At 18.5% G+C, this 26,581-nt stretch overlaps 4 protein-coding genes and 1 pseudogene across 4 annotated transcripts, besides 1 other annotated feature; 3 read left to right on the top strand and 2 right to left on the bottom strand.

The window, feature by feature from the left end:
• Positions 1–2,044: 2,044 nt before the first annotated feature.
• PmUG01_11010500 lies at positions 2,045–3,197 on the bottom strand (annotated as a pseudogene).
• Positions 2,045–3,197: a sequence feature (PIR protein, pseudogene).
• Positions 3,198–5,925: 2,728 nt separating this feature from the next.
• PmUG01_11010400 (fam-l protein) lies at positions 5,926–6,905 on the top strand (the record flags this gene model as incomplete). The annotated part of the gene is made up of 2 exons (XM_029005753.1): positions 5,926–6,012; positions 6,138–6,905. The coding sequence occupies 2 exons, from the start codon at positions 5,926–5,928 to the stop codon at positions 6,903–6,905; spliced, it is 855 nt and encodes a 284-aa protein (XP_028862311.1).
• A 3,492-nt stretch (positions 6,906–10,397) lies between these two features.
• Positions 10,398–11,287, top strand: PmUG01_11010300 (fam-m protein; the record flags this gene model as incomplete). The annotated part of the gene is made up of 2 exons (XM_029005752.1): positions 10,398–10,484; positions 10,613–11,287. The coding sequence occupies 2 exons, from the start codon at positions 10,398–10,400 to the stop codon at positions 11,285–11,287; spliced, it is 762 nt and encodes a 253-aa protein (XP_028862310.1).
• Positions 11,288–14,064: 2,777 nt separating this feature from the next.
• On the bottom strand, positions 14,065–15,199 carry PmUG01_11010200 (PIR protein; the record flags this gene model as incomplete). Its single annotated transcript, XM_029005751.1, has 3 exons — positions 14,065–14,229; positions 14,351–15,031; positions 15,173–15,199. 3 exons carry the CDS (start codon positions 15,197–15,199, stop codon positions 14,065–14,067), a joined length of 873 nt encoding a protein of 290 aa, XP_028862309.1.
• Positions 15,200–25,256: 10,057 nt separating this feature from the next.
• PmUG01_11010100 (PIR protein) lies at positions 25,257–26,472 on the top strand (the record flags this gene model as incomplete). Its single annotated transcript, XM_029005750.1, has 3 exons — positions 25,257–25,274; positions 25,409–26,188; positions 26,308–26,472. The coding sequence occupies 3 exons, from the start codon at positions 25,257–25,259 to the stop codon at positions 26,470–26,472; spliced, it is 963 nt and encodes a 320-aa protein (XP_028862308.1).
• Positions 26,473–26,581: the final 109 nt, after the last annotated feature.

Genomic DNA, 26,581 nt, shown 5'->3' with positions numbered 1-26,581 from the left:
ATTATAAATTCTTGTAACCAAATAGACGCTTATACATTTAATACCTAATTATTTCAAATGTATTATTATTAGAATTTTATAATAATTACCTTACATATAATATAAAGTTAAATATATATATATGCTCTAATTCTTTTTTCTCTTTTAGTTAATATAAAAACATCACAGTATGTTATTATAATATTTAATTTCATTTATATAATATATATGTGTATATAAGAAATAAATGTACTATTATTAAATAAATATATATATATATTTTTATATTGTAAAATAATAAAAATAAATATTCGTTTTTGTAACAAAAACAGTTATATTTTACACATCACATTTTTAACTAAAAATACTGTGGATATTTAAGGTTTTTGAATATACGCGTTTTTAGTGGAGCAAAATATATATCATAATAGAATATTTATTGTAACTTTTTTCTTCATGTATTTTAAACATTATAACTTTTATTTATTTCTGTAGCAAATTTTGTAAACTAAAATACACATAATCCCATATATATATATATATAATATTGTAAAATTAAAAATAAAAATTAAAAAAATATAAAAAATTATGTAGTGTCTTTACTTTTACTAGTAGTATGTATTATATATGGGGAACCTACTTTTATATAAATTTATGATTATTAAAGTTGTAATGAAAAATAAAATCTGGTAACTCTTTGTTGTTAAAATTCATGGATTTATTCTTTTTATATGAAAATGGCAATGTTACAATAATTTATAATTATTTCCGCAATACATATATGTTTTTTAATTATTTTAAATTTGATAATATGTAACATACAAAAACTCCAATATAAATAAATAACTACAACGTAGATATGTTATAATGTCTAAAACCATGCATACTTATGTAAAGTAAATAAAATGTATTCTTAATTTGAAATTTCTAATTAATAAATTATAGCAGTACTTGAAATTTTTACCTGACGAACAAAAAAGCCAGCATTACTAAAATATCACATGTAAAGTAATATGTATAAGATAAATTACATGGAAAGTATAAAATGGATTTGTATCTAGAACTTCATGTAAAGAAAAATTATTTTTCTATTTTTCTGAATTTTTACATATTATCGTGTTACCTGATTTTACATTTATGGAAATACATGTTTTATTTATTTTTTTCTATAAAATGAATAAAAGTGAAATATAGTAGAATAAATACTCTTACTTGATATTACCATTTAATTTGGTGAAAACGTTATAATTATAATGTAATTTTTATATATTATTTATTTATCGTATATCCATTAATTTAATTCCCTTGGATGTTACATATATAAAAGGGTATTTAAGGAAAAAAAAATTAAGAATAGATCATTAGAAAAACATACTTATCAATTATTAGCTGACGTTTAGGATTTTTTCAATTAAAATTATACCAACGGTACAACCCATTTTTCTTGTCATCATGCATAAGTATCATTACGGCAATGATATATATAATAACTTCTACAAGAAGATAACTATGTTATAACTGGTGTATATTGGGTTAAATTTCAATTCTATATAATTTCGTGGGATCATATAATAATATAATTTTAAATAAAGCTTATATAAAGGGAAAAAAAAATGTTTTTTTTTTTTGAATACTTTTTTTTCCAATTTTTTTTTATTTTATATAATAATATTAACGATGGTGTTTTTGACGATTCTTTATATTACGAATCTGTTTTAGCACTTATGTAATAAAAATTTTTCATGTTATTGTTTAATAACCCAAGGTATCATTTATCGTTTTGAATTATATATTTATGTTCTAAAATTATGTGTTTTTCCTTCTCAAGAAAATTTCATGTATAAAGGGATTTTCCTGTTACTAATTTCTGAAATAGTATTGTATTTATTTTATTCCTTTCGCTGAATAATTTCTATATGATTATGTTAATAATTTATATATATACGTATTCATTTGTTTATTTTTACTTTATTTTATTTATTAATAAATTCTCTCTAGTGTGTATAATATATGTCAGTGGGTATTAGATTTTCCACTGAAAAAAATATAAAATGTGAATTTTAATTTAAGTGTCTCTTTTAGATTGATAACCAATATTATGAAAACTTCCTTCACAATCTCCATTTACTTCTTCTAGTATATTTTCTAAGCATTCTGTTTTTTCTTTTTCAATTTTGTTAATTTCATTTATTTTTTTCCTTTGCAAACAACTATGTAACAAGGTTTTTACTGGCGTAAACTATATAAAAAAGAAGAGATATATATGTACTTAAAAATATAATTGTTTTTTTACAGATAATTTTTGGTGATTTTGAATTAAACATATTATGGTTCCATATTTACATATTTATATATAATTTTGGTTTACCTTATATAAAATAAATAAAGTTAAAGAAGTTAGTAATACGGCAGCTGTTGTTATACTGGTAGTAAATACATTATCTACTTCTGTAGGTGGTAAAATTTGTAATTAACCAGCATAAGGAGTTACTTTGCCTTTTTTACTATTATATGCTTCTTTAAAATCGTTTAACTCCTCACAAAAAGCTAGTTGATGATTTTTTTCACATTTCTCATAATTTTGAATATAAAACTTATAAATTTTATTAACATTTTCACATGTACTTCGCATGGATTCATCTTCTTTACAAATTTATTTATTAAAACCATCAAAATATCCGTATAATTCTTTAAGATTATCTAAAATATTACGTGGAATATTTTTTATTTCTTCCTTGCATATATCATTTGTTCTAGAAGAAAAGGTTTTATATCCCTCAAGCCAATCAGAATTTTTATTATAATTTTCATCTGAATTTATTTTGTAATGTAGGTATTTACATAGTTTGAGACTATGATATTTATAACGATTATTTATCTCAATTAAATATCTACCAATCTCTTGACAGGCAGTGGTAAAATTATCATTATTAATTGATTCACATTTGATTCCAGGATTTCCACCAGGTCTACTACTATTCCATGTATCTTATATAGCTTTATTATTAAAATTATCTCTATATTTAAGATATAATGTTACAGTATTCTCCTAAAAATAAAAAAGTATAATAATAATATATAAATAGACAAATTTATATTTTCATTAAACAAATTTATGTATAATTTCTAGAAAAATGAATGCTTGGCTACAATGACAAATATAATAATTATAATATAAAAATAAATTTTGCGTTTTCTTCCGTACTATTAGTCACCATTGTATATAGATTTACGTGAATTAAATAGCAAAAATTAAATTGGTGTAATATTAATATTTATATAAAAGAAAAAATATATTTAATATGTTTATATGTGGTTTATAACTTTTTTTCATACAGAAAATTTTAAGAACAAAATATACAGGAAAATTTCCTTTTTACTTTTTATTAGTATTAAAATAAGGTAGCATAATTAGTAAAATATGAAATAAACTATTCTAATAGACAATATAATTATTTGAAAAAAAAAGGTTGTTTTATTGTAAATAAAAATAATTTTAGAGGAAATTACTTTTTTCTATTTGTTTATTTATATGAATCTCATATATTTGTACTGATATATTATACAAATAAATAAAATAATTCTAGTTCATTCCAATATACATTTCCTATTATAATGCAATATCTATTTAGGAATATTTTGGACATTTTAAATAATATAAATAGATAAATGTTTACTATATTATAAGCATAGATGTTTCTCTTTTATTTTATTATAATTGTTTTTATTGTTAAGATTATAACTCTCATATTATTTCATTTAATATTTATAATAAGTTTTAACAATATATACACTGGTTAAGAATATGAACTTCACGAATTTTACTAAAATTAAAATTTAATTAAACGAAAAGTAATTTTAAATAAAATGTAAGTAATGTATGTGACAATAAGAATTTATTACTTAAATTAAGAATATACGTCCTGTAAAAACTTGTTTTAATTATAAATGTAATATTCGATAAATAGACTATATCATACAATTAAAAAGTAATCTGTGAATTCTCTCTATCATAATGTATATGGAAGTTAAAGTTTTACTTTTACCTTTATAACATTTAACTTTGTATAATATATATTTTAATATTCTATATATAAATATATGTAGAAACAATAAATATTTTTACATTTTAAATTGATTATAATTATATAACAAAAATAAAAGATGAAAAAATTTAATTAACTTTTAAATAATATAAGTTTTTCATAGTATGAACATTACATATATAATTACATCCTAAAATTGTTATAGAGGTTTTGACAATACTATACCTCTAATATATTATAATTTAAATATAAATCTTTATATTATAAATAAAGATATATTATACTGTTGTGTAATAAATTTATTTATGGAATTTTAACATTATTAATCCCTAATTTTGTTGAAATTGCTCTAAGTTCATATTGAAAATCCCACTTAGATAATTATTAGATTTATTAATCATATGCTAAGTATTTTTGAATATATATAAATTAGAACATGAAACACCTTAAATATTTCAGCCTTTTTAAAAACATATAATTGGCCATTGATACCTTAATATCAATATTTTTAATATATATACTTAGCAAAATTAACAACCTTGTTAATACAAGTTTTTATGTTTTTTAATTATATATTTTTATCTTAATAAATATTAAAAGTTATGTTATTTTATGAAGCCACATTCTTTTCTTTATATGACATAAGCTTGTATTTAAATCTTGTTGGTTCAGGTTCAAGTTATTAGTACTATATATTCAAAAATTGATAATTCAATTTTAATTTGTAATGGTTACATACATGGTAGACAATTAATTTGCTTATTATGAAGTTTTACCAATCAAAGAAAAAATACATTTATTATATTTTGATTACACTTGCATAACAGTGTATTTAATAATATAATATACGAATTAATTTAATATTTATTAAAAAATAAATTAGTAACTAACATAAAAATTTCTTTTTATTCCAAATATTATTATGCAAATATATTAGTGAACCAAAGTTATGAGGATTTAATATATTTTATATAGGAATTACTTCATAGTTTTTTTTTTTTTTTTTTTTTTTTATATTACTGCTAAAATATATATATATATTAAAAATAAAAAATTGAATAATATCCTTAAATTTATAAAATTTGAATTTAGAAATGTTAATATAAATAATATATAATTAAAAATTATTCTATATAAAAATTATATAGTAGTTATAAAATATAAATTCTTAGTTGTGTTTAAAGTAAGTATTTTTTGTGGATTAGTTCCAATGTTGTATATTTTAATTTTAAAATATATTATTGTCCATTAAAGAAATACATAAATTTACGTATTAACTAATATATCAGCTATTAAATATATGATAGAAAAGGTCGTAGAGTTTATAGTTTGCTTCATTTGTTACTACTATTATTATATTGTTATAATAATTAATAATTTAATAGGCATAACAAGTTTTCCAAGAATATAATTCTTATGTTAAAAATATTAATAGAAACGTATCAATAAAAACAGTAACATTTCTCTTAAAGATAGAGGAAAGCATTATTTATATTCTCTACGTTCTCTATATACTCAATATTTTGATATATTAAGAATTAAAATATATTGTTTTTTATTTTGTTTTGAAAAAAATTAATAATTATTTACTTAATATACTGAATTAAATTAATAATCTACATATTTTGTATATTTATTAATTAATTAAAATAACTTCATTCTAATTAATATTATTTTTATGTACATATAGTTAAGATAAAAAATTTATAATATACATTTAAATTTACATTTGATTATCTGAGTTGTAAAAAAAATTATAGTTACATAGTTTACATTATGTTTTTACGAAAAAATATGAAAAACAGATTAAATAAAAAGTAATTGTATATTTCATTTTCAAAAGAGTACCATATTTTGTTAATTATATCCTTCGTGTATTTATATATTAAAGTTCTATATAATGGAAAAAAAAACAAAGTCACTGTTATTTATTAAAATTCCTAAGTTTACCCTTTTAAGTTGGATATGTTATATTTACATTTATATGGTATGATATTATTATTTAAATATATTTATGTTATTCTTATTTTTTGTGTTTTATTTTTGTAATTACTTTTTTTAGTGTGATATTATTTAATTTTTTGATATTCATTTCTTTTTTTGATTTTTTAGAGTACATTTAATAAATATTTGTATGAAAGTTACAATTATAGTACAAAAATACATGGAAAAGCATATCGTATACTGTCAAAATATAAACAGGATAAATATTCAAATGCCTTAGGTTTAAAAGAGGAAATGACAAATAACGGAATGACGAAAAAAAAAGATATATATAATCATATGGAAGGGTACACTGGAAAAAGAAAACATTCAAATGGAAGTCCATCAGAATTTAAAGGAAACTGTAAATCATATATGAAAAAAAACAAGTGTATGTTTGAAACAAAAAATTATTCCTACTTTGAAAAAAAAATATTCAAAGAAATGGATTTTATGGATTTTCTTAAAAACAACAAAACAATTAGTAATAAGTCTTACAGAAAAATAATACGTAAAAAATGCGTACTACTATTTGTTTTACCTTTATTAATGTTCTTTTTGTTATCAGTACTGCCCATAGTAGATTTATCGTGGGGTGCGGTAGATGGAAAAAACGGGTTGTGGGATGCAATAGGATTTTTTAAAATTTTAGAAGAATCGGGAAAAAATGGGTGGTTGAATACGGTATATACGTCTCTGAAAGATGTAAAATGGTTTTGGACAACCATTGGAGAAGCATCTAAAAAAATTAGTGAATTGCATGTATTAGGAAGATTATTTAGAATCCTAATATATGGCTTACCGTTTTTAATATTAGGTATAACACTTATATCAAGGGTTGTTTATTATCATAAAAAAGTTAAAAAATATGAAAGAATAAAGTTCAGACAAAGATAAAATTAATAATGAGTTACATACTATTTTCTGTAATAAAATAATCAATGTGAACTAATAATTACAATATATGTAAATATATATAATAAGCATATCAATAATTTCTTAATTCTTATATATAAACATACAGATAAGGGAATTTTTTATGAACAATTTAAAATAATTTTATCTTAGTTTTTTTGTGAATTAGAATGTTTTAATATATTTCTATCTGTAGTTTTAATTATAGTTTGAGCTTTAATGTAAATAATGGCTTAGTGTATATTAATGTATTCTAGTAAATTCGTATAAGTATATGTTTTTGTACATTATTATTACTATATAAAAAGATAATCTATACAATTTTATCAACATTTTGTGGTGATTTATATTTTAACTATAATAAGATTTATTTTTATTTGATCTCATACTAATCTAAAATGTTTATATTTTGATATATTTAGATAAATGTTTAATTAGATTTATATTAAAAAAAGATGTATTACATTTTTCATGTAACAATTAAATGCGAACGCATATTGTTGTATTGATACATATATATTATATAAGGAAATATTTAATAATTATTATATAAATAAGTTTATTAATAATGTATTATAGAACTTATTTATTTAAACATCCTTTTAACAAACATTTATTATTTTTTTAATGGTTTAAAGAGAAAATATAGATATATATTAAATTATTATTTTTATTAAATATTTTTTTGTTTATAATGGATTAACTTAGGATTTCTACATATGACCAGTTAATGTATGGCTAAACACTTTTCATTTTTTATAATTGCGCTTAATTTTAAAAAATTATTTAAATATATATTATATTGAATATTTATACATAATTCAAGTTATTATTTTTTATTTTTTACGATATAAAATGATTATATTAGTAAATTAAATGTACTTATATATTAATAAATAATATGAATTATTTTTATTTTTTTTTGCTTTTCATAATAGTAAAATTTTAAATATATCAATAGGTCACTAAAAAAGTGAATTATAGTTAGGTGTCATGGATAAATATATATTTGTTCTGCATTCATCTAATAATTTGCAAGTAATATTTTATATTTATGTCCTCTTTTTTTATGTCTAAAAATATATCAATTGAAGAGTTATTATTATTTTAAAGGTGTATAAAAAAAATATATTTAAATTATATTGACAAATACTAATACATTTATATTTATAATGTAAATTTTTAGATAAAATGTTATTAAAAGAAGAATTATTTTTTTATTGATAATTCATATGCATATTATATTGTTTTTTTTTTTAATTAGATAAGTTTTATTTTAGCTTTATTAAAAAAATTTCAATATATTATTGTAAAAGATTTTATTAAATAAGTATAATAATTTTATATTAGAAATATTAATAAATTACTTACTGTTTAAAAAAAAAAGGAAACAATCTATTAATATTTCCTTTGTAAAAATAAAAATATTTTTATTACATTTTAGACAATAATACTGAAGGAAAAAAATGAATTAGTCTAATTGCATACAGTGTTGAACGCACCATCTAAAAATAAAATATATTAGTATACATAATAAATTTATAAGATAGGATTAAACAAAAAAATATTGGATCTAGAGGTGAATGATGATATAATAAGATATTTATACTACTGCATATATAAAGTAGCATAATTCATTTATTGTGTAAATATATATTAAGGACAAAAATACTTTTTTTATAAGGAACTTAATATATTTGTATATTACTGCTTAATTGAGTAAAATCATAAATAATTAAAAAAAATATGATTTATTTTTAAAAGAAAATACTAAAATATTGTTTAGAAATCATAAATATATAAAAAACAAAAAACTTGTATTTATATTTAAATGTTTAAGAGGAATATGTAAGATAGAGAATTTATTTTTCATAAATAATCTCATAATACATATATATTTGTTTTTAAACACTTTAAAAACGGAATGGCTTATATTTTATATGGCAATATTTTATGTGATATAAAACGTTAAATACTCAAATCATTGTAACATAAAAAGGTAGATGAGTTTGAATATATGTTGAGGTAAAAATATAAATAATGTAAAAGTATAAAAATATTATGATATTAATTTTTGTAATATTTTAACATTTTCTAATGTTGTTTATTATTACCTTGTATAAATAATTTATTTTAAGCATAACTACAATACGACGATATATTTCAGATTATTACAATAATATTTTGTGCGTATAACTTTATAATAGTTATCGCTGTTTGGGTTACACATATAGGACGCAAATATTTGGGTATAATATATTTTTTGTTTATAATTTTTTTAATAAATGATTACTTGTTTTCATGTTTATGTTTATTTATTTTAGTACATCCTTAATATTTGCTCCTGACATAACATATTTTTAAAGGAATATTTTAAAAATAATATATACCTTCTAACATTAATAGAAAAATTGATAAAACATACATTTTAGTAAATTATTTTGTCTTACCTTATTTTTTGTGCTCATATAATGCACCATACATGTTATACTTAATTGTAAATTCATTTCGTTTAGAATATTCTTTAATTAATGCAATTGCATGCAATATTTCTATAAACATTTTATCTCTAACATTTCTTCTTGATCGTTTTTCTACCATATTAGTATTTCTTCTAAATATATATATCTAAAGAAAAAATTAAAATATAATGTACTAGAATATAAGGATTTTTCGTTGAGAAATGATGGAATAAAACAAAATTAAAAATTGTAATTTTTAAAAATTATAGCTCAAATATAAAGAATGAATTCTTATTTGCTTTATAGTGCATACATCTTTATAGATTAGGTAGAATAGATTAAATTCATCATTTTAAAAGAATTATACACAATAAAATATTGTCATTAAGGAGAAACTAATGCCCCTATTATAATTGTAATAATACACAAAGTTTTATTTTTATTTTGTCATTATTATTTTTATAGTGTTATAACAATTAATGTTCTATAAAATATATCTAGATTTTCCTAAATACAATATTTACAAATTTCGAATTATTATTATGATAACAACCTTAAAATTATTAATTATTACGTTAATATATTGAGGATATATTATATATGTACTCCACATTCTATGTAGTAGATAAACTCAATATTTACATTTAATATAAAAACATTTACTTATTTCTTATTTTATTACGAAAATAATTAATAAAAGCATTACCCAATTAATACATTACATTAAATTAAATATATATTTAATTATATACGAACAAATTCTAGTTAATTTATTTTTATGGAGCTTATTTGTATTTTAATATAACATTATTAGTTATACAATATATTTCTAAAGTTATGTTACTATTTATATGTAGTATAATTAATTATAATTATATAGATTTTATTATGTTTTTATGAGAGAATTATAAAAAAAAAAATTTTCATAAATATAGAACTGTTTGTTATTGGAAGTACATTATATTTTTGTTAATATTTTCCTTAATATAATATAGTATTAAAGATATATATAATGGGACACAAAATTAATATAATAATATTTATTAAAATTGCTGAGTTTATCATTCTAGCATGGATAAGCAATTTTAGTAATTATGTGGTAAAACAATATCATATAAGTATAATATTTATTATTTATAATTTTTTTGTTTTATATTAATCATTACAATATTTTACCATTATTTTATTTATTCTTAATAAATATAATTATTTACTTTGAATTTTTAGTGTATATCTGGCAAATCTTTGGACGGAAACTGTAAGTATGATAGAAAAATAGATATAAAACGTTATATATTATTAGAAAAATATAAACATAACAAAGATTCAAATAATATACTTTTAAAAGAAAGATTCCCAAATATTGAAATTGACAAACATAAAGACTTATCTCATGATGAAAAAGTAACGAAAAGAAAAAATAAACAATCAAAAAAAAGTTTATTAAATAAATCGCAGTACTATACAGAAATAATAGATTATAATAATGGAATTTTTGATGGAAAACACTTCCATTTTGAAAAAAAATGGATTAAAAAAGAAAATTATGATGATTTTCTTGATAAGAAGAGGAGAATTTGTGATATATTATTAAAAAAAATAAAATTCAGGAGTTACGGATTGGCAGCTTTTATATTTTTTCTTTTTATGTTGATCGGAATAGGATTGCCAATATTACGTGGATTAGGGTATATGGAAGGAAAAATAAATATTCCTTTTAGTTCACAAGAATTGCTTGATACTGTGAAATCTATTGTAGACACTCTTTGTCCAGAAAAATATTCTTATCTAATAATGTTCTCACTAATTATCTTTATATTATCTGTCATAATTATAATAGCTCTTCCTAAGATCTTAAGATATAATGAAAAATACAAGAAAATTAAGTTGATGAGAGAGTAACATGAACAATAAGGTATTTGTATTTTCATATAATTTAATGATTAATAATAATTATTATATGTAATATGTTTATTGTTATAAACATTATAGTCATACCTATTATTGATTTAATTTTGTATATATACATGATTATAAGATTTTATTTTTATAGGAACATTAATAAATTAAGTTTTTTGCTTTCTTGTATATTTGAATGTTTTAATGATTTTCATTTTGTATTATAAATTATGGTTGTATTATATTTATATATTATTGCTTTATTTATTTTTTGATGTGTTAAAATATATTGTCATTAAATATGTATATATTAAATCAAAATTAATATATAATATTAAAACTAACATATATTTATTGGTACTATTTAGAATTCACATTTTAAATGAAAATACTTGTGTTGTTTTTTTTATCTTATTCAATTCTAAAATGACTACTTGTATATGTAATTAGAAAAGTATATGCTTAGCTTTTTTTTAAAAATAAAAATATCATTTTTTGAATTTAATCAAGCAAAGTAAATATATTATATTACATATATTTTACTAAAGGAAATAAATATAATTTTCATTATATAAAATAATTTTTATAAGAAATATATTATGAACTATATTTATTATGTAATACTTTTTAAGAAATCTTTTTTTTTTTTCATTATATACATAGGAAATTATAATGTATAATAAATTAATAACTTTTTTAAATAAGATTTTACGTTTATGGAGTATGGATAATGCTTTAATATTATCCCTATTACTATTTTAGTTTATTTTTCAAGCTTATATATATTATTAAGTACATAATTAACATATTATAAAAAGAAAAATATATAATTTAGCGATTTTAGAAATGTAAAGATTTATATTATTATTATATATAAATAAGAAAAAGTAAAAATAAATAAAAAATGAATTTTAAAAATATTTTTTTAAGCTGGTAAACAAATTTTTTTTGATTCGTCTATTTTTACATATAAATGAATGCAAATTTTTTGTATATAAAGTTTTTTTTCTTATTATATAAAATAAATTATTAAAATTTGCTGAATTTATAAGGGAACTAATTAAATAATTTTTATATATTAATTTAGTTAAAAATGTTTTAATTCGGTATGACATAAGAAAATTAGCAGGGAAGTGATACCTCTTTATTTTTATATTTTATTTTTATTATATACCTTATTATTAAGTTCTCTGTGCACACACATATATATATATATATATATAGTATAATAATTAATTAAAGTAAAATAAAAAAAAATTATTAAAATATAACGAAATTGTGTCCTTATATTTAATAGTTGGTGAACTATATACTGAGCACTTCTGTATGTAATAAACGTATGATAACTATAATGAAATCTTAATTAAAAATAATACTAAACGATTCCTTATCATAAAAACTTTTGGATTTGTTATTTTTATATGAAGAATTCAATGTTTTTTTTATGTTGTAATTTTTCAGTATTATGTATTCTTTTATTTTACTATTTTGAATGTCATATTAAGTAAATCCGAAAAAAGTTATATCTAAATTAATGTCTAAAATGTGTATATATAGTAAAATCTAAGGACTCATATATTTATATGCAATAATTAAATATATCAATATTCTGAAATTTCTAATTAACAAAATAAAGCGGCACTTAAAATTTTTATATGATTAAAAATGGGAGCTTCCATAACTAACAGATCAAATGTACAGTTATATATATAATTAGTTTCGAGAAGGCTATATAAGTGGAATTATCTTTGAATACTCAAGAAAAGGATAATTATCTTTTAATTTTTCTGATTCTATATGTGTTATTATATTACTACATCCTTTATGGGAATATTTATAGAATATTTGCTTTAGTATAAAATAAATAGAAATAAAATATAAACAAAAAAACGCTATTTATTTTTACTATAATTCATTTTAATAAAAAAATTATAATTATAATGTAATTATATATATGTTCTTTATTTATCCTATGTCCATTTGTTTACCCCTCTTAAATATTATACATATAAAAGGGTATTAAATAACAAAACAAAAAATTAAGTATTGTGCTTAAAAAAGGTATATATATGAATTATTAACTAATAAATAAAAATATTTATATTTAAAATACATCAACAATATTATATTTTTCTCTTATCATCATGCATGTATATCCTTTTTAAAATTCCACATATAATAGCTGCAACATGCAGGAACAATGATGAAATGCTCTGTATTAGGTTTAATTTTCAATTCTACATAATTTTAAAAGAAAAAATAATTGAAAAAATATTATATGCAAATTCTTATAAAGAAAATGTATAAATTTTTTATTTTTTGGGTAATCCTTTTATTTCAAATTTTTTTTTTTGTTTTTTAACTTGTATAGTAATAGTATTGGTATAGTTTTTAATGGTTCTTTTTGTTTTCCTTTATTATTCTTTTTCAATATTTACATAATAAATATTATTTAGTATTACTGTATAAGAAATTTAATACTTATTGAATAATCTTTTGTGATATATTTAATTTTTAAAATTATTTGTTTTGTATACTGGATAAAAACTTACGTATAAATGTATTTTAGCGCTACTATTTCTTAAATTTGTTCTGATTATTTGTTAATCTTTTCTTTGAAAAACTTTTATATTAATATTATTGTAATTTTTATGAACTTTTATTTATTTCTTTATATTTTAATTAATTTTATTTATTAATAAATTTTCACATGTATTCAAAATTCATATCGCTGTGTATTAGATTTTTTAATGTAATTAATATAAACTGCAATTTTTGTATTATATATCTCCTTTAGGCTGATAACTTATATTATGAAAACTTTCTCCATGAATTCTATTAACTTCTTCTTGTATGTTTTGTAAGAAATTTGTTGTTTCTTCTTCAAGTTCATTTATTGTTTTTCTTTTTAAACGACTATGTAACCAAGATTTCAGTGGAGTAAACTATATGAAAAAAATAAATACGTATACTTAAAAATATAATTATTTTATTCTAGTAATTTTTGAAAATAAATATAATCATCTAAGTATTATATCCTTACTATTACGTATAGTTTTTATTAACCTTATATAAAAAAAGTAAAGTGAATAATGTTAGTAATGCTACAGATGTTGTTAAACTAGCAACAAATATATAATCTACTTGTGTAGGTGGTAAAATATGTGGTAAACCAGAACAAGGTGCTACCTTGCGCATTTTATTATCATATGCTTTCTTAAAATAGGATAACTCCTCACAAAAGGCATCTTCCTTATTTTTTTGACATTTGTCATAATGTTCAATATAAAAGTTGTAACAGTGTTGAATTTGATTACAGTAACCGCCATTAGATATGCCATTTGTGCCATCATATTTGTCAAAAGCATCATAATAACTATATAGTTTTTTAAGATTATTTAAAATATCAGGTCTAATTTTTTTGAATTTTTGCTCACATATATGATCAAGTTCGGAAGAAAATTTATTATATTCATCAAACCAACTAGAGAACTTATTATATTTTTCTTCTATATTTATCCAGTAATTCAAGTATTTACAACGTCTTATCCTTTCAGAAAAATTATTCTTCTGTATTTTCATTAAATACACGCCAATTTCTTGACAAGCGGTTGTAAAGTTAGGAACATTCTTAAACACTGTAGCACATTTTCTTCCAGGATTTAGTTTAGAAGGATTATCATTAAAATCTTGAATAGTTTTATCAAAATCATTTTTGTATCTAAGAAATAATTCCACGCAATTATCCTAGAAATAAAATAAATTAATAATAACATTTAAATAAGCAAAATACCACTTAGATGAAATATATATTTATCTATTTCTATAACAAAGAGATCTTGAATACAACATTATATATAATTAATATAATATAAATATAACTTTTACTTTTTCTACTGTAACTCCAGATGACATTGTATAAAAGAATATATGAATTAAATAAAATAAATTATATCGATATCATGTTAATACATATACAAATAAAAGAAATGCTCCATAGTACATTTATATATAGTATATTCCTTTTGTCATGCATAAAATTTAAAAAGAAATTCCTTAGAAAAATAACTTAATTAATTTTTACTTAATATTATAAGAATAAAGTACATTCTGTATAATATAAAATAAAAGTCTTTAATTATTAATATAATAATTTGGAAAAATATATTACTTTATTGTAATTAAAAAAAATTTATACAGAAAAATATTTTTGCAATTATTTATTATTCATATTGGGATTATGTAGTTGTATATGTATATTTTGCAGAAAATTAAGTTAATTTTAATACATATTTATATAAATTGTACATTATATAGGAATATCTATTTAGATATCAACTTTGATTTTTTAATATATTATAAATATATAGATACTATTTCTTTTGAAAGTTTAGTTTTTTCGCTCTTATTAATTATTTTATGTTTTTAAGGTTAAAATAACACCATTCAAATTATTTGAATTAATTTTTACTGTATTTTATAATAATATATATGTTCGTTAAGAAACAAAACATCATAATTATTAATGAAATTAGAATATTAGTAAATGAAGGAGGAATTTAACTAAAATGTAAATATTATATTTGAGAACAAGTATTTTTTTGTTAAATTAAAAATATAACTTTTTAAAAAATTAGTTTTAATTATAAATTTAATGTTCTCTGAATAAATTATATTGCATAACTATAAAATAATCCCTTAATTCTCTCTTTCCATTACATATAATTATTAACATTTTAAGTTCATTTTACATTTCACTATATATAATATATAATTTTGTATTGTATATATAAATATATACAAAAAAACAGATATTATCATACTATAAATTGATTATTATCATAAGTTAACGATAAAAGAAAAAAATATTTAATAATTTTCTAAAGGGTTTAATAAAATTTATTAATGAAATCATTTTGTATCTGCAGAATGATAATAATATAGATTCATATATCAAATAAAATTTATTATTATAATTTGTGTATCATATATTTTATTAGAAAATCTATTCACAATAAGCTCTTTACTATTCATTTATAATAAAATAATTGTGAAAAGTAATATCGTAATATTTTTCATTTTTGTATATGTGCTGCTATTTTACTTTTATTTATCATATATCATATGTTGTAACATGCTATAACATTTATTTAAAAATGTCTAGAAACGAATAATAAATTATTTCTCTTTTTTTTTTTTTTTTTTTTTCATTTAATAAGATTATTGTTATTTATTAAAAATTTTATGTTTATTTTATCAATTTTTATGTCACTAGAAAACAAAATTTATAAAAATGAAATATATTTTAAATATGTTTCAACGAAGATTTCAAAGAATGATATTTTATTTTATAAGATAAAAATTAGAAAAATAAAAAAAAAAGATATTTAGAATAACGAAATTCTACCATGAATTTATATGAAATATTTTATTTATTTATATATTATTAATTTTTTTTTTCTATGTACATTTATGTTTATTACAGATAATAAAAAATTATATTCATAATTTACACAAGTTTTATTTTTATAAAACCATTTTTACAAACATAGAGACTAAAAGAGTTAAATATAAAAAGGAATGAAAAAATTGATTGCGTGTTATTCGTTATTTTTATTATGATGCTGCAAACATGTAAATGAAAAAAAAAAAAAAAAAAAAAAGGGATTTTCCCCTTTTATTTTATGTACATAATTTTATATACACTTACGTATAAAACAATAAAGTGAATAAAAACCAAATATTTGTTATTATTAATAACAAATAAACGTTTATTTATTTTTAAAGAAAAAATTTATAAAGTAAATACTTATAAAAAAATAGAACTAAATAAAAGGAAAAAAAGATAATAAGGTTTAGGTTAAATCTATTAATTATTCTATTTGTATTTTACTTCATTTTATAAGTTGTATAGACTTGTTAATTATATAATAATAAATTCTGTATTAAAAAATTAGAATTACAGATTTTTATGAACATATATGTAATTTTTATTCATTAGTACAAAAAGCATAATAAAATAAAATAAAAAAGTAAATATCAAATTGGTTTAATATATTATCTATTTCAAAAGTCAGCGTTTAAAATGAAAACAGTAATTCTGGTCATATGATATTTAAAATGTATAAAATAAAAAAAACATATGTCTCTTAAAAAATTAAATTTAATTTATAATTTATATATTCTATATAAAAATTTGAGCAACCTATGTAAATTTTAAATTAGAAATAAGCAAAAAATTTTGATTTGTTATATTATTTTGATACATTAGTTATTTTATCTACAGTAGAATCATAGCGTTATATAATAGTTATATAAAGTAGCAATAAATACAGTGATATTCTTGTATTTCTATAAATCATTGTTTGCTTCAAGAAAAAAAATAAAAAGTATCGAAAAGAAGAAATTTCAAATATATATATTTTTAATTTTAATAAAATTATTTTTTTTTAATATTTTTTGTTGTCTTTTATTTCATTTTTGTAAACACAATTTTCTTCTTAAGTGGTAAATCTCTTTTCAAAATAGTAAAATATGTTATTAAGCCTTATTTTTAGTTCCTATTTAATAAAACTATAAATCACAGGAAAAAAAAAGATACTTGTTTGCATTACAAATATATTATATTATTAGTACAATACATAATAAATTTTTAAGAAACAAATATAATTTTGAAAAAAAAGACGTCATCAAATGATTAATAAGGAGATAATAAAAAGGAAAGAAAAAAAAGTATAAACGTCACTTAGAATATATTAGAGAAAATACAAATTTCCACAAAATATCAAGACTAATTAAATTAAAAAATATAAGAAATAACTCCAAACAATATAATAATAATTAAAACATAGATTAATAGATATAAATGAGAATAAAATTATTACCAAAAATATAAGTCCTACGTCAAAATCTATCAAAGAATACAGAATATATATTTTGAAAAATGACTATTGTATATAGTGTGCTATACAGATGGATATAGAAAAGATAGAAACTTAATTAAAATATTTGTAATAAAATACATTTACGTAATTTAAATATATTACTTGTCGACTCACTTTTGAAATTATTTGTCTTAAATCTCTGTTTCAAAAAATTACTGTATAACGTTTTAGCTTTTGCTAGTATATGTAATGTAATATTAACCTAACATTTCTAGATACTCTAAAATATAATTTATCATCAAAAAGAATAGTTAGTACCATTATTGAGCATAATTATTTTCTGCAAAAGACTATTTATTTCAGAGTTTAAAAAAATTTATTGTATTCTTAATGATACTACGTACTGGAATAATATTATTGACATATGTAATATATATGAAATCACTAATATATACTTAAATATTTTGATATGAAATATGAAAATTAATATAATTCTTAAATTTTAATAAAATTAGGATATATTTCTTCCAATATTTATTATATAATGTTTTTTTAATGTGTCTGTTTTTATATAATATATATATGCATTTAATAATACTAATTATTTATGATATATATATTTACTTAGAAACAAGTTAAATATTACGAGAATCAATGGAAATTATTTATATATGATACTTTATTTGGATGAATATGAATAATTAATTTAAACTTCAACGAATACTTTTATTAGATATAAAATTATGTAACCGCACATTTGGATTTCCCTTTTTAAAATATACAAATTTTATAGGTGTTTTCACTCAAAGAATGCAAAATTTAATATAACATTGCATAAATGTTCTAAATATTCGAAATATATTTAACGTGTAGCTTGTATTTTTTGAAACAAAGAAAAATTTTAACTTATTTTTATTTTTGTTTCACATTCTATAATTAGTATTAAATTTCATATAAGTTTAACTTTTTTAATTAATAAATAATGTTTAACAATTATAGTAAGTGTACAGAGCTATTTTTTTTTTTAGGTTAATGAGAAAAAAATTAATAGTTATATTTGTAATATATATGTCAATATGTGTATTCAATGTATATATATATTTTTTATATTAAATACAAAATTAAATCATTAAACTTTAAAAGATCAATTTTATTATATTTCTAAATGTTATAAATAACAAAATTTTTTAATAGTTCTATGGGGAAATATATATATATATTTCAAACATTTTTTTATAATATTTACTGTTCAAACATTCACTGTAAAAAGTGTTACTTTAATAATAAATAACATTATTGCAAATATTCATTAGAAAATTTTTAATACTATATTTTCTTTTTTAAGCTTTATATTTGTATTTTACTTATTTTTAATGTCTTTTTAAAAACAAAAAAAAAATATTCATAAATCAAATGACAATATCATTTTATTAGTAACTTGTTAAAATATGTTAAATTGTTTACACGCTCAAGGATATTATAAGAACGAATGATTTTTATGTGAATAGGAAAGTGAAATTTTTTATTTTAGTGAAAACTCCTATATTTCTTCTATATAATTTGTAACGTTCTAATTAATATAATGAGTGTAATAATATCATCCTAGAAAATTTGCTTAATATTATTTGCTACTTCATATTATGTTATTATTAATAATACCTTAATGAGTAAGTATATAATTTCGTGAATGATTGTTATACTTAATTTTGATTGTAATGGGCTTTGATAAATCTTTAGATAATGTGACACTTTCCAGTAGAACATTATTTTCATAAAAGGATATTTTGTTTTCAGAGGGTGAGAAGTAGACAAAAAATGTAGTATTAAAAGTTACGTTATTTGTAAATGGCATTATGATTCAGAAATGAGAAAGATATAAATGTATTAGAATTTGTTAGAAAATTAGAATCTATGAGTAAAAATAATACAACAGTTGGTTCCAAATTTTTAGTTTATAAATTTACATGAATTATATGCAAACCATTTGTAGGGATAGATAATTTCTTTGAAAAATATTATGTTGGTTATTTATTCATATATATAAATAAAGGAGATATACGAACTCTATGGAGAAAAAAGGCTTAAAGTGTTAATTACTATTAGTAAAGCTTTGATATTTGGTTTAGCTGTAAAACTTTTTTTAATATCATTTCTATTATTTACGTTATTAAATTAAATTGGAAATATTATTTAATCCTATAACAATCTTATGCTTGTTTTTGAAGATATATTATTGTTATTCGTTTGTAATAATGAAGTCACAGTTGAATTATAGTAGCCTATTATAAGTATCTTTACGTTTATTTATATCCTAGTGTAAATATTCAAATATGTAGTTTATATTCGAGGAAATGAATATAAAGTATAGATGTAAGGATCATATCTGTTAAAGAAGACAAATTTTTCATATAACTGATAGATTTCTACTTTTTGTTTAATGATTTAATGTTATCAAAAAAGTTACTTTTTGCATGAATATAAATTTTATTATAATTCACGGATAATATAAACATATATATTAACACTCAAAAGTAAAAAAGTATGTATTAGATATTTATTTCTGTTTGTATAGTTCTATAATTATTTTAATAATATAGTGTACTCTTATGAGGTAATTTATTATTCTCATATGTTATACTTATATATATATATTTTTTGTTTCATTGTAATATTAATTACATACAGCTAATTATTCTCAATAAAAGGGTTATATATGAGAAAATTATATGTATATAGGTTTTTACGTAGATTTTTATAATAAAATATATGAGCTCATTTAACTTGATATACAAAATTGCAAATTAATACAATTTTACAAAAATGAATTAAATAAATATTATATTCTATTTTTATATATAATTAAACTACATATTTGTTTTAATTTTACATAATTAGAATATTAATTTGTTGAATTAAATACAGTAATATAATAATATATTAATATATATAATTTTGTTTTTCTTATAGTAGTAATATTTTATATATGTAAATATATCTGTAAAAAGCTAAGTAATTATTGGAATTAATGGAAATAAATATAAATTTTCTAAACTCATATAAATATGTGCATATTTTTTTATATATACTTATTATACATATATATATAATTATAATTATTAAAGACTTATATCATTTTAAATATGTGTGAAAATATACATAGTTTTTATGGATAATTACTAATTAGTTTATATTTGTAACGCTTAATTTTATAATAAAATAAAATGAAAAGAAAAGCTATTATTTTTATATATATAATTAATAAATACAGAATGTTTTTTTTGGTTAATTTATTTTTTACTAGATATATTTTAAAAGTTATTCTATTTTTCCTTGTAAGCTTCAATTAAATAAGCTTAATGTATATTATTTTGCAAGTAACTGCTTTGGTAATATATATTATGATTAAATATCAATTACGAAATGTCATTCTTTTATATTTAAAGGGAAATGATAATATAAAATTAATATATGTTTTAGCTATCATACAAACACTTTAAAAGTTAATGTGGTGTAAATGAAAAAATACAAGCATATATTTTTCCTTGTGAAAGAATACATAGGACCTAGGGGAAATAAGAAAAGTATACATATATAAAACTCTATGGGGATAATGCAAACGTTTTTAATTAGTAACCTAATAAATAGTATATATTTACTTTTTTTATAATATTAAACATTGTTATATTTTGTTAAATTATATTCTTTTAGGAAAATAATATATATATGTGGATAATTCTATTGAGATATATTTTTCTTTTCTTACTACTTGTAGTAATATATATATTAGTAAAATTAATTTTTAATTATTAACCGCTGTATAATTATCAAAGACGCGTATATACAGTATAATATAAAATAATTTTCTATGAGTAAGAAATTTTAATATTATATAAAGTTATTATATTTTTATATTTTTTCTTAAAAATGTCTTTTATATTATGTATTAATATAAAATAATATATATGTTTTCTTTCTTAATTTTTCTATGGAATAATTAACAAATCATTCATATTCGAAAATGTTTTTCTATCGTCCTTATTTATATCATAAATTTGGATATTGTGTTACTTTTTAAAACTTTAATCCTATTAATATTTGTGAAATTATAGAATTATCTAAAATAGTTTTATACTAACTTTATTTTTACCTTTGTTTTCATTAATATTACTACTATTTTAAGATAAATTATTATTTATCTATATATATGTATATTTAGCTTTTTAAAGAAAAAAAATTATGGTATTTATAAATTTTTAAACTTTTCATTAAATAACTATACTTTTAAATTGGATGTAGATGCAAGTTATAATATTGTAATATCATTATATTGTGTAGCTCACTTGTATAGTACCTTAAAAAATATATATAAATTAATAAAATTTTTTATAACTATAAATTTTAATTTTATTAATATATAATAGTTAATAATAGTAAAATAATAAGTATTTTTTTATAAATGTATAGCAATATACATTTTATAAAATAAACGAATCATCGTATTCTTCATATTCCTTTTGTGTAATGTTTAATATCGTAATTAATTTAATTTCGCTATGAAAGGAAACTTCTCTAAAAATATGTATAAAATTGAAGTTATTATTTTTCAACATTGTAAAAATTACTAGTTAGTTTCTGAGTATTTATTGGTATATATTTTGTTCATGTTATACTTTTATTTGCTTAAATTAAAAGTATTTATAGCTGATTAAATAATTTTTAATTTTGTCATAAATTATATAATCCACTTAATATTTTTTTTTTTTTTATGAAAAAAATTAATAAAAAGAATTTATATACTTTTAATATTAAATAAATATTTTAAATATTTTATGACTACATATTTTGGCTTTATTTAAATTATTTTATTATTTTTCCTTTTTTTTTTTTTACATATTATAACAAAAAATTATGTATAATTAAAATACTGCAAACTCATTTACTATACATTTTATTACATATTTTATAGTATGAGCTACAATTTTTTTATAGATAATAAATGTAATAGGGTTTTAATCATATTTTTATTCTAAATAAAAAAATTTTAATATGTTTTCAGTAAATTCAGAAATTATATCATGTATAATGGAAAAATTTAAATAATAAGGAAAAATATGTATATAAGCATAAGCTTATATTTACTAATGAAGGAATCAGAGAGTATGAGGCATTTATGATAAGCAAAATGAAAAAAATAAAAAAAGGAGCATTTAATAAAATAAAGCTCCTACTAAATAAAAGATTTATGAATGAAATATTTTACAGACATTATATTAAGTTTAAAATTTTTTTATTCCTATTATTGTAATTATGCCCAAAATATGGTTAGATGATAATCATTAATTTTATAAAAGAAAATAAATTTTTTACAATGTGAGAAATCTTAAGAATGCAAATATTTATGTAAGAGTAATTTGCTCCTTTTTATAAATATGGATTATTAATAATAAATATCATAATTAAAATTATAACAGCTAAAAGTAATCGGTATACATATATAACTGTTTGAATAAATGAATAGTATATAATTAGATATGTTATGAAAAGTATCATAGAGATACATCATAATAAAATGGAACTTTAATGATTTTTTTAAAAATATTACCATTGGGGATAACTAATAATAATAATGATGAAATATAAAAATGCTTACTTATTCTATTATATAAGTAAAAAAATAAAAATACAAAATATAAAACTAATAAAAATTAATATATTAACGTTTTCGAAAAATTATATATTCAATGCAGTACTTGTAATAATCAAAGTTAATGCAGTTTTCCTTTTTTGCTAGTACAATACAAAATATAAAGAACATTTTAATAAATATATTTATAATTCCGTAAATTTAATAATGCCGAAAAATTGTAATAAACTTTTTATAATGAAAGGAGGTAATAAATGTAATGTATTTTTTTATTACTAACATATTTAAGAAATTTTTTGCATTATATGATTTCTTTTGAGAACTACGAATTATACAAAAATGATTTTATTCTCATTTTATGTTAAATACATTTATATCAATATTTTTAAATGTCATGGAATAATGAAATGTTACGAGTAATCTAAATAAATACATCTTTAAATAATAAAATATATGTAACAGGATATTATTTTCTTAAAACTGATAAATATAATTATAATAGTATAATAACTATTATTTATTTACCTTTATAGAAATATCAATGAATAACCTTTAATATAAGTAATAATATGATATTATATATATTAATATTTTTACTTAAAAATTTATGAAAAGAAATTTAACAATTTAGCTTTACAAATTATAAAAACATAATATTCGAATCACGTAATATAGAGAAGTATTCAAGGTAAATAGTATAGATCAGAGAAATAAGTCTTTATACATTGAGTTAAATGCATATTAGATATATTTATATTAATTTTTAATACTATTACAGTGCAATGTTTTCTATTAAGTATTCTATTAATATTTAAATATATAAAATTTTCTGAATAATATAACATGAATTTGCATTTAATTCATATTTTCCTAATTTTATAATTTACAATAATATTATATGTAATGAAGCTATATAAGAGATATATTATGCAAATGCAACTGTATATATGTGTACATAGTAGTTGCATATGTTAGGTAAGAATTTTGTACATTAATAATGAAAAATCAATTTAATCAATAATATATTTCTAAGTATGCTAAATGATAAAATCGTATTCATTCTTTTATGAAATATTTTATGTATATTCGACGAAACATTAAAATTATGATATGTAGTTATAATTTCTATCTTTTTAATATGTGAGAAAATTATAAAATATTATAATTTCTTTTCTTTTATTATATAACCTTATCTATTGTTGCTGTTATGTCAAATATTTTTATGTTACATTTTCATAAGAATAGTTATATTATTATAATATGTATATTATAAAATTTAAAGAACATTTCATAGTAAATAATATATTTTCATATGTTTAAATATTTTAAAAAAATCTATGAAAATTATGAGTGTATTATGTATTTATTTATATAAATATATATACATTTAAAATGTTTTCTATTTCCCTATTTTGAATATCTAAAACTGAAGACACATTTGAGAATGTCCGGTGTATTGCAGGTTCACAAGTTAAATTGTGATTTATACATAGTTAATCGAATATACTTTTTCTTATGAACTATATTAATATAAGTATTCTGAGATATAAGTTTTTTCTAATTACATAAAATTTTTTTTTTTTTATTATATCTTAGGAAAATTTTATACAATCACTACCATCGAACAGATATTATAGACAAAATAATGAGTTAAAAGACAATTACTGCTCATGGTTTGAAGAGAAGAGTGAATTTTCAGGAACAAGATCTAAATTAAGTAATTATGTAAAAGTTAAAAATGTTGCAGATAAGCTTACGAGGGCTTTATGTAGTGTAGCTTTTACTAATAAAGGAGATGAATGTAAAGAAAAATGTCATAATTTGTACTATTGGTTAGGTAATGAATTATTATTAAGTGATATAGAGGAAAAATCATTTTCAGATGTTATTGGAATACTTGAGAATTTTTCAAATGTTCTCTATGAGAGTGGTAAATGCAAATGTACCTTTTTTAAAAATGTTACTAAGGAGAATTTTGCAAAAATGAAGATTGTGTATGATTATTGCAAAGATTACGAGGAGATTGAAAAAACTTTGGAACTACATAAGAAAACATGTGATAGTAAATTTAATGATTATATTGTTAAAGCTAATAGTGCTTATAATGAAATATATAATTGTACAGAAAAATATTCTGATACGTATTGTATGCAACTTAAAACACATGTTCCTAGTTGCTTTGTAAAAAAGTTATCTGCTTTGAAGTGTACAATAAATGATCTTACCGCAGATGAACAAGGTTCAAGTTATTATGATACTACTCATATTGATCAAGAATATGTAATTAATCCATCTGCCTTTAGTTCATCTCAAATTTTCCTTTTCTTTGTTCTACCTTTTATTGGCATTTTCTTCATTGGCTTCCTACTATATAAAGTAATTATTAATATTATTTATAAAATTTATCTTAATTTACTTCTTTATATTTGTTTTATAGATAAACAAATTAAGTAACGATGAAATATTATATCATCTTGTATATATCTTCTTAATAGTTTACTCCAATTGTATCATGGATACATACTAAAGTATTAAAGAAAAAATCAATTAGACGTAATTTGGATGAAATGGATATACTAGAATTAACAGAATACACGAATGAACAAAGAAAATCAAATTTAGGTAGAAAACAACTAAATGTAGCATATCATGCCGCTTGAGTAATCTTTTACGAAAAGTATATATTAAGTTTATATTAAGAATAATAATTTTAACAAGAATATTTGTCCATATATTCTTCTATTAGAAAAGAAAGAAAAAAAAAAAAAA

This window comes from Plasmodium malariae (genome assembly GCF_900090045.1).
Source record: "Plasmodium malariae genome assembly, chromosome: 11".
In the NCBI taxonomy this organism is placed as follows: domain Eukaryota; phylum Apicomplexa; class Aconoidasida; order Haemosporida; family Plasmodiidae; genus Plasmodium; species Plasmodium malariae.
Note: the sequence above shows the minus strand (reverse complement) of the source record. Positions and strands in the feature narration are given on the sequence as shown.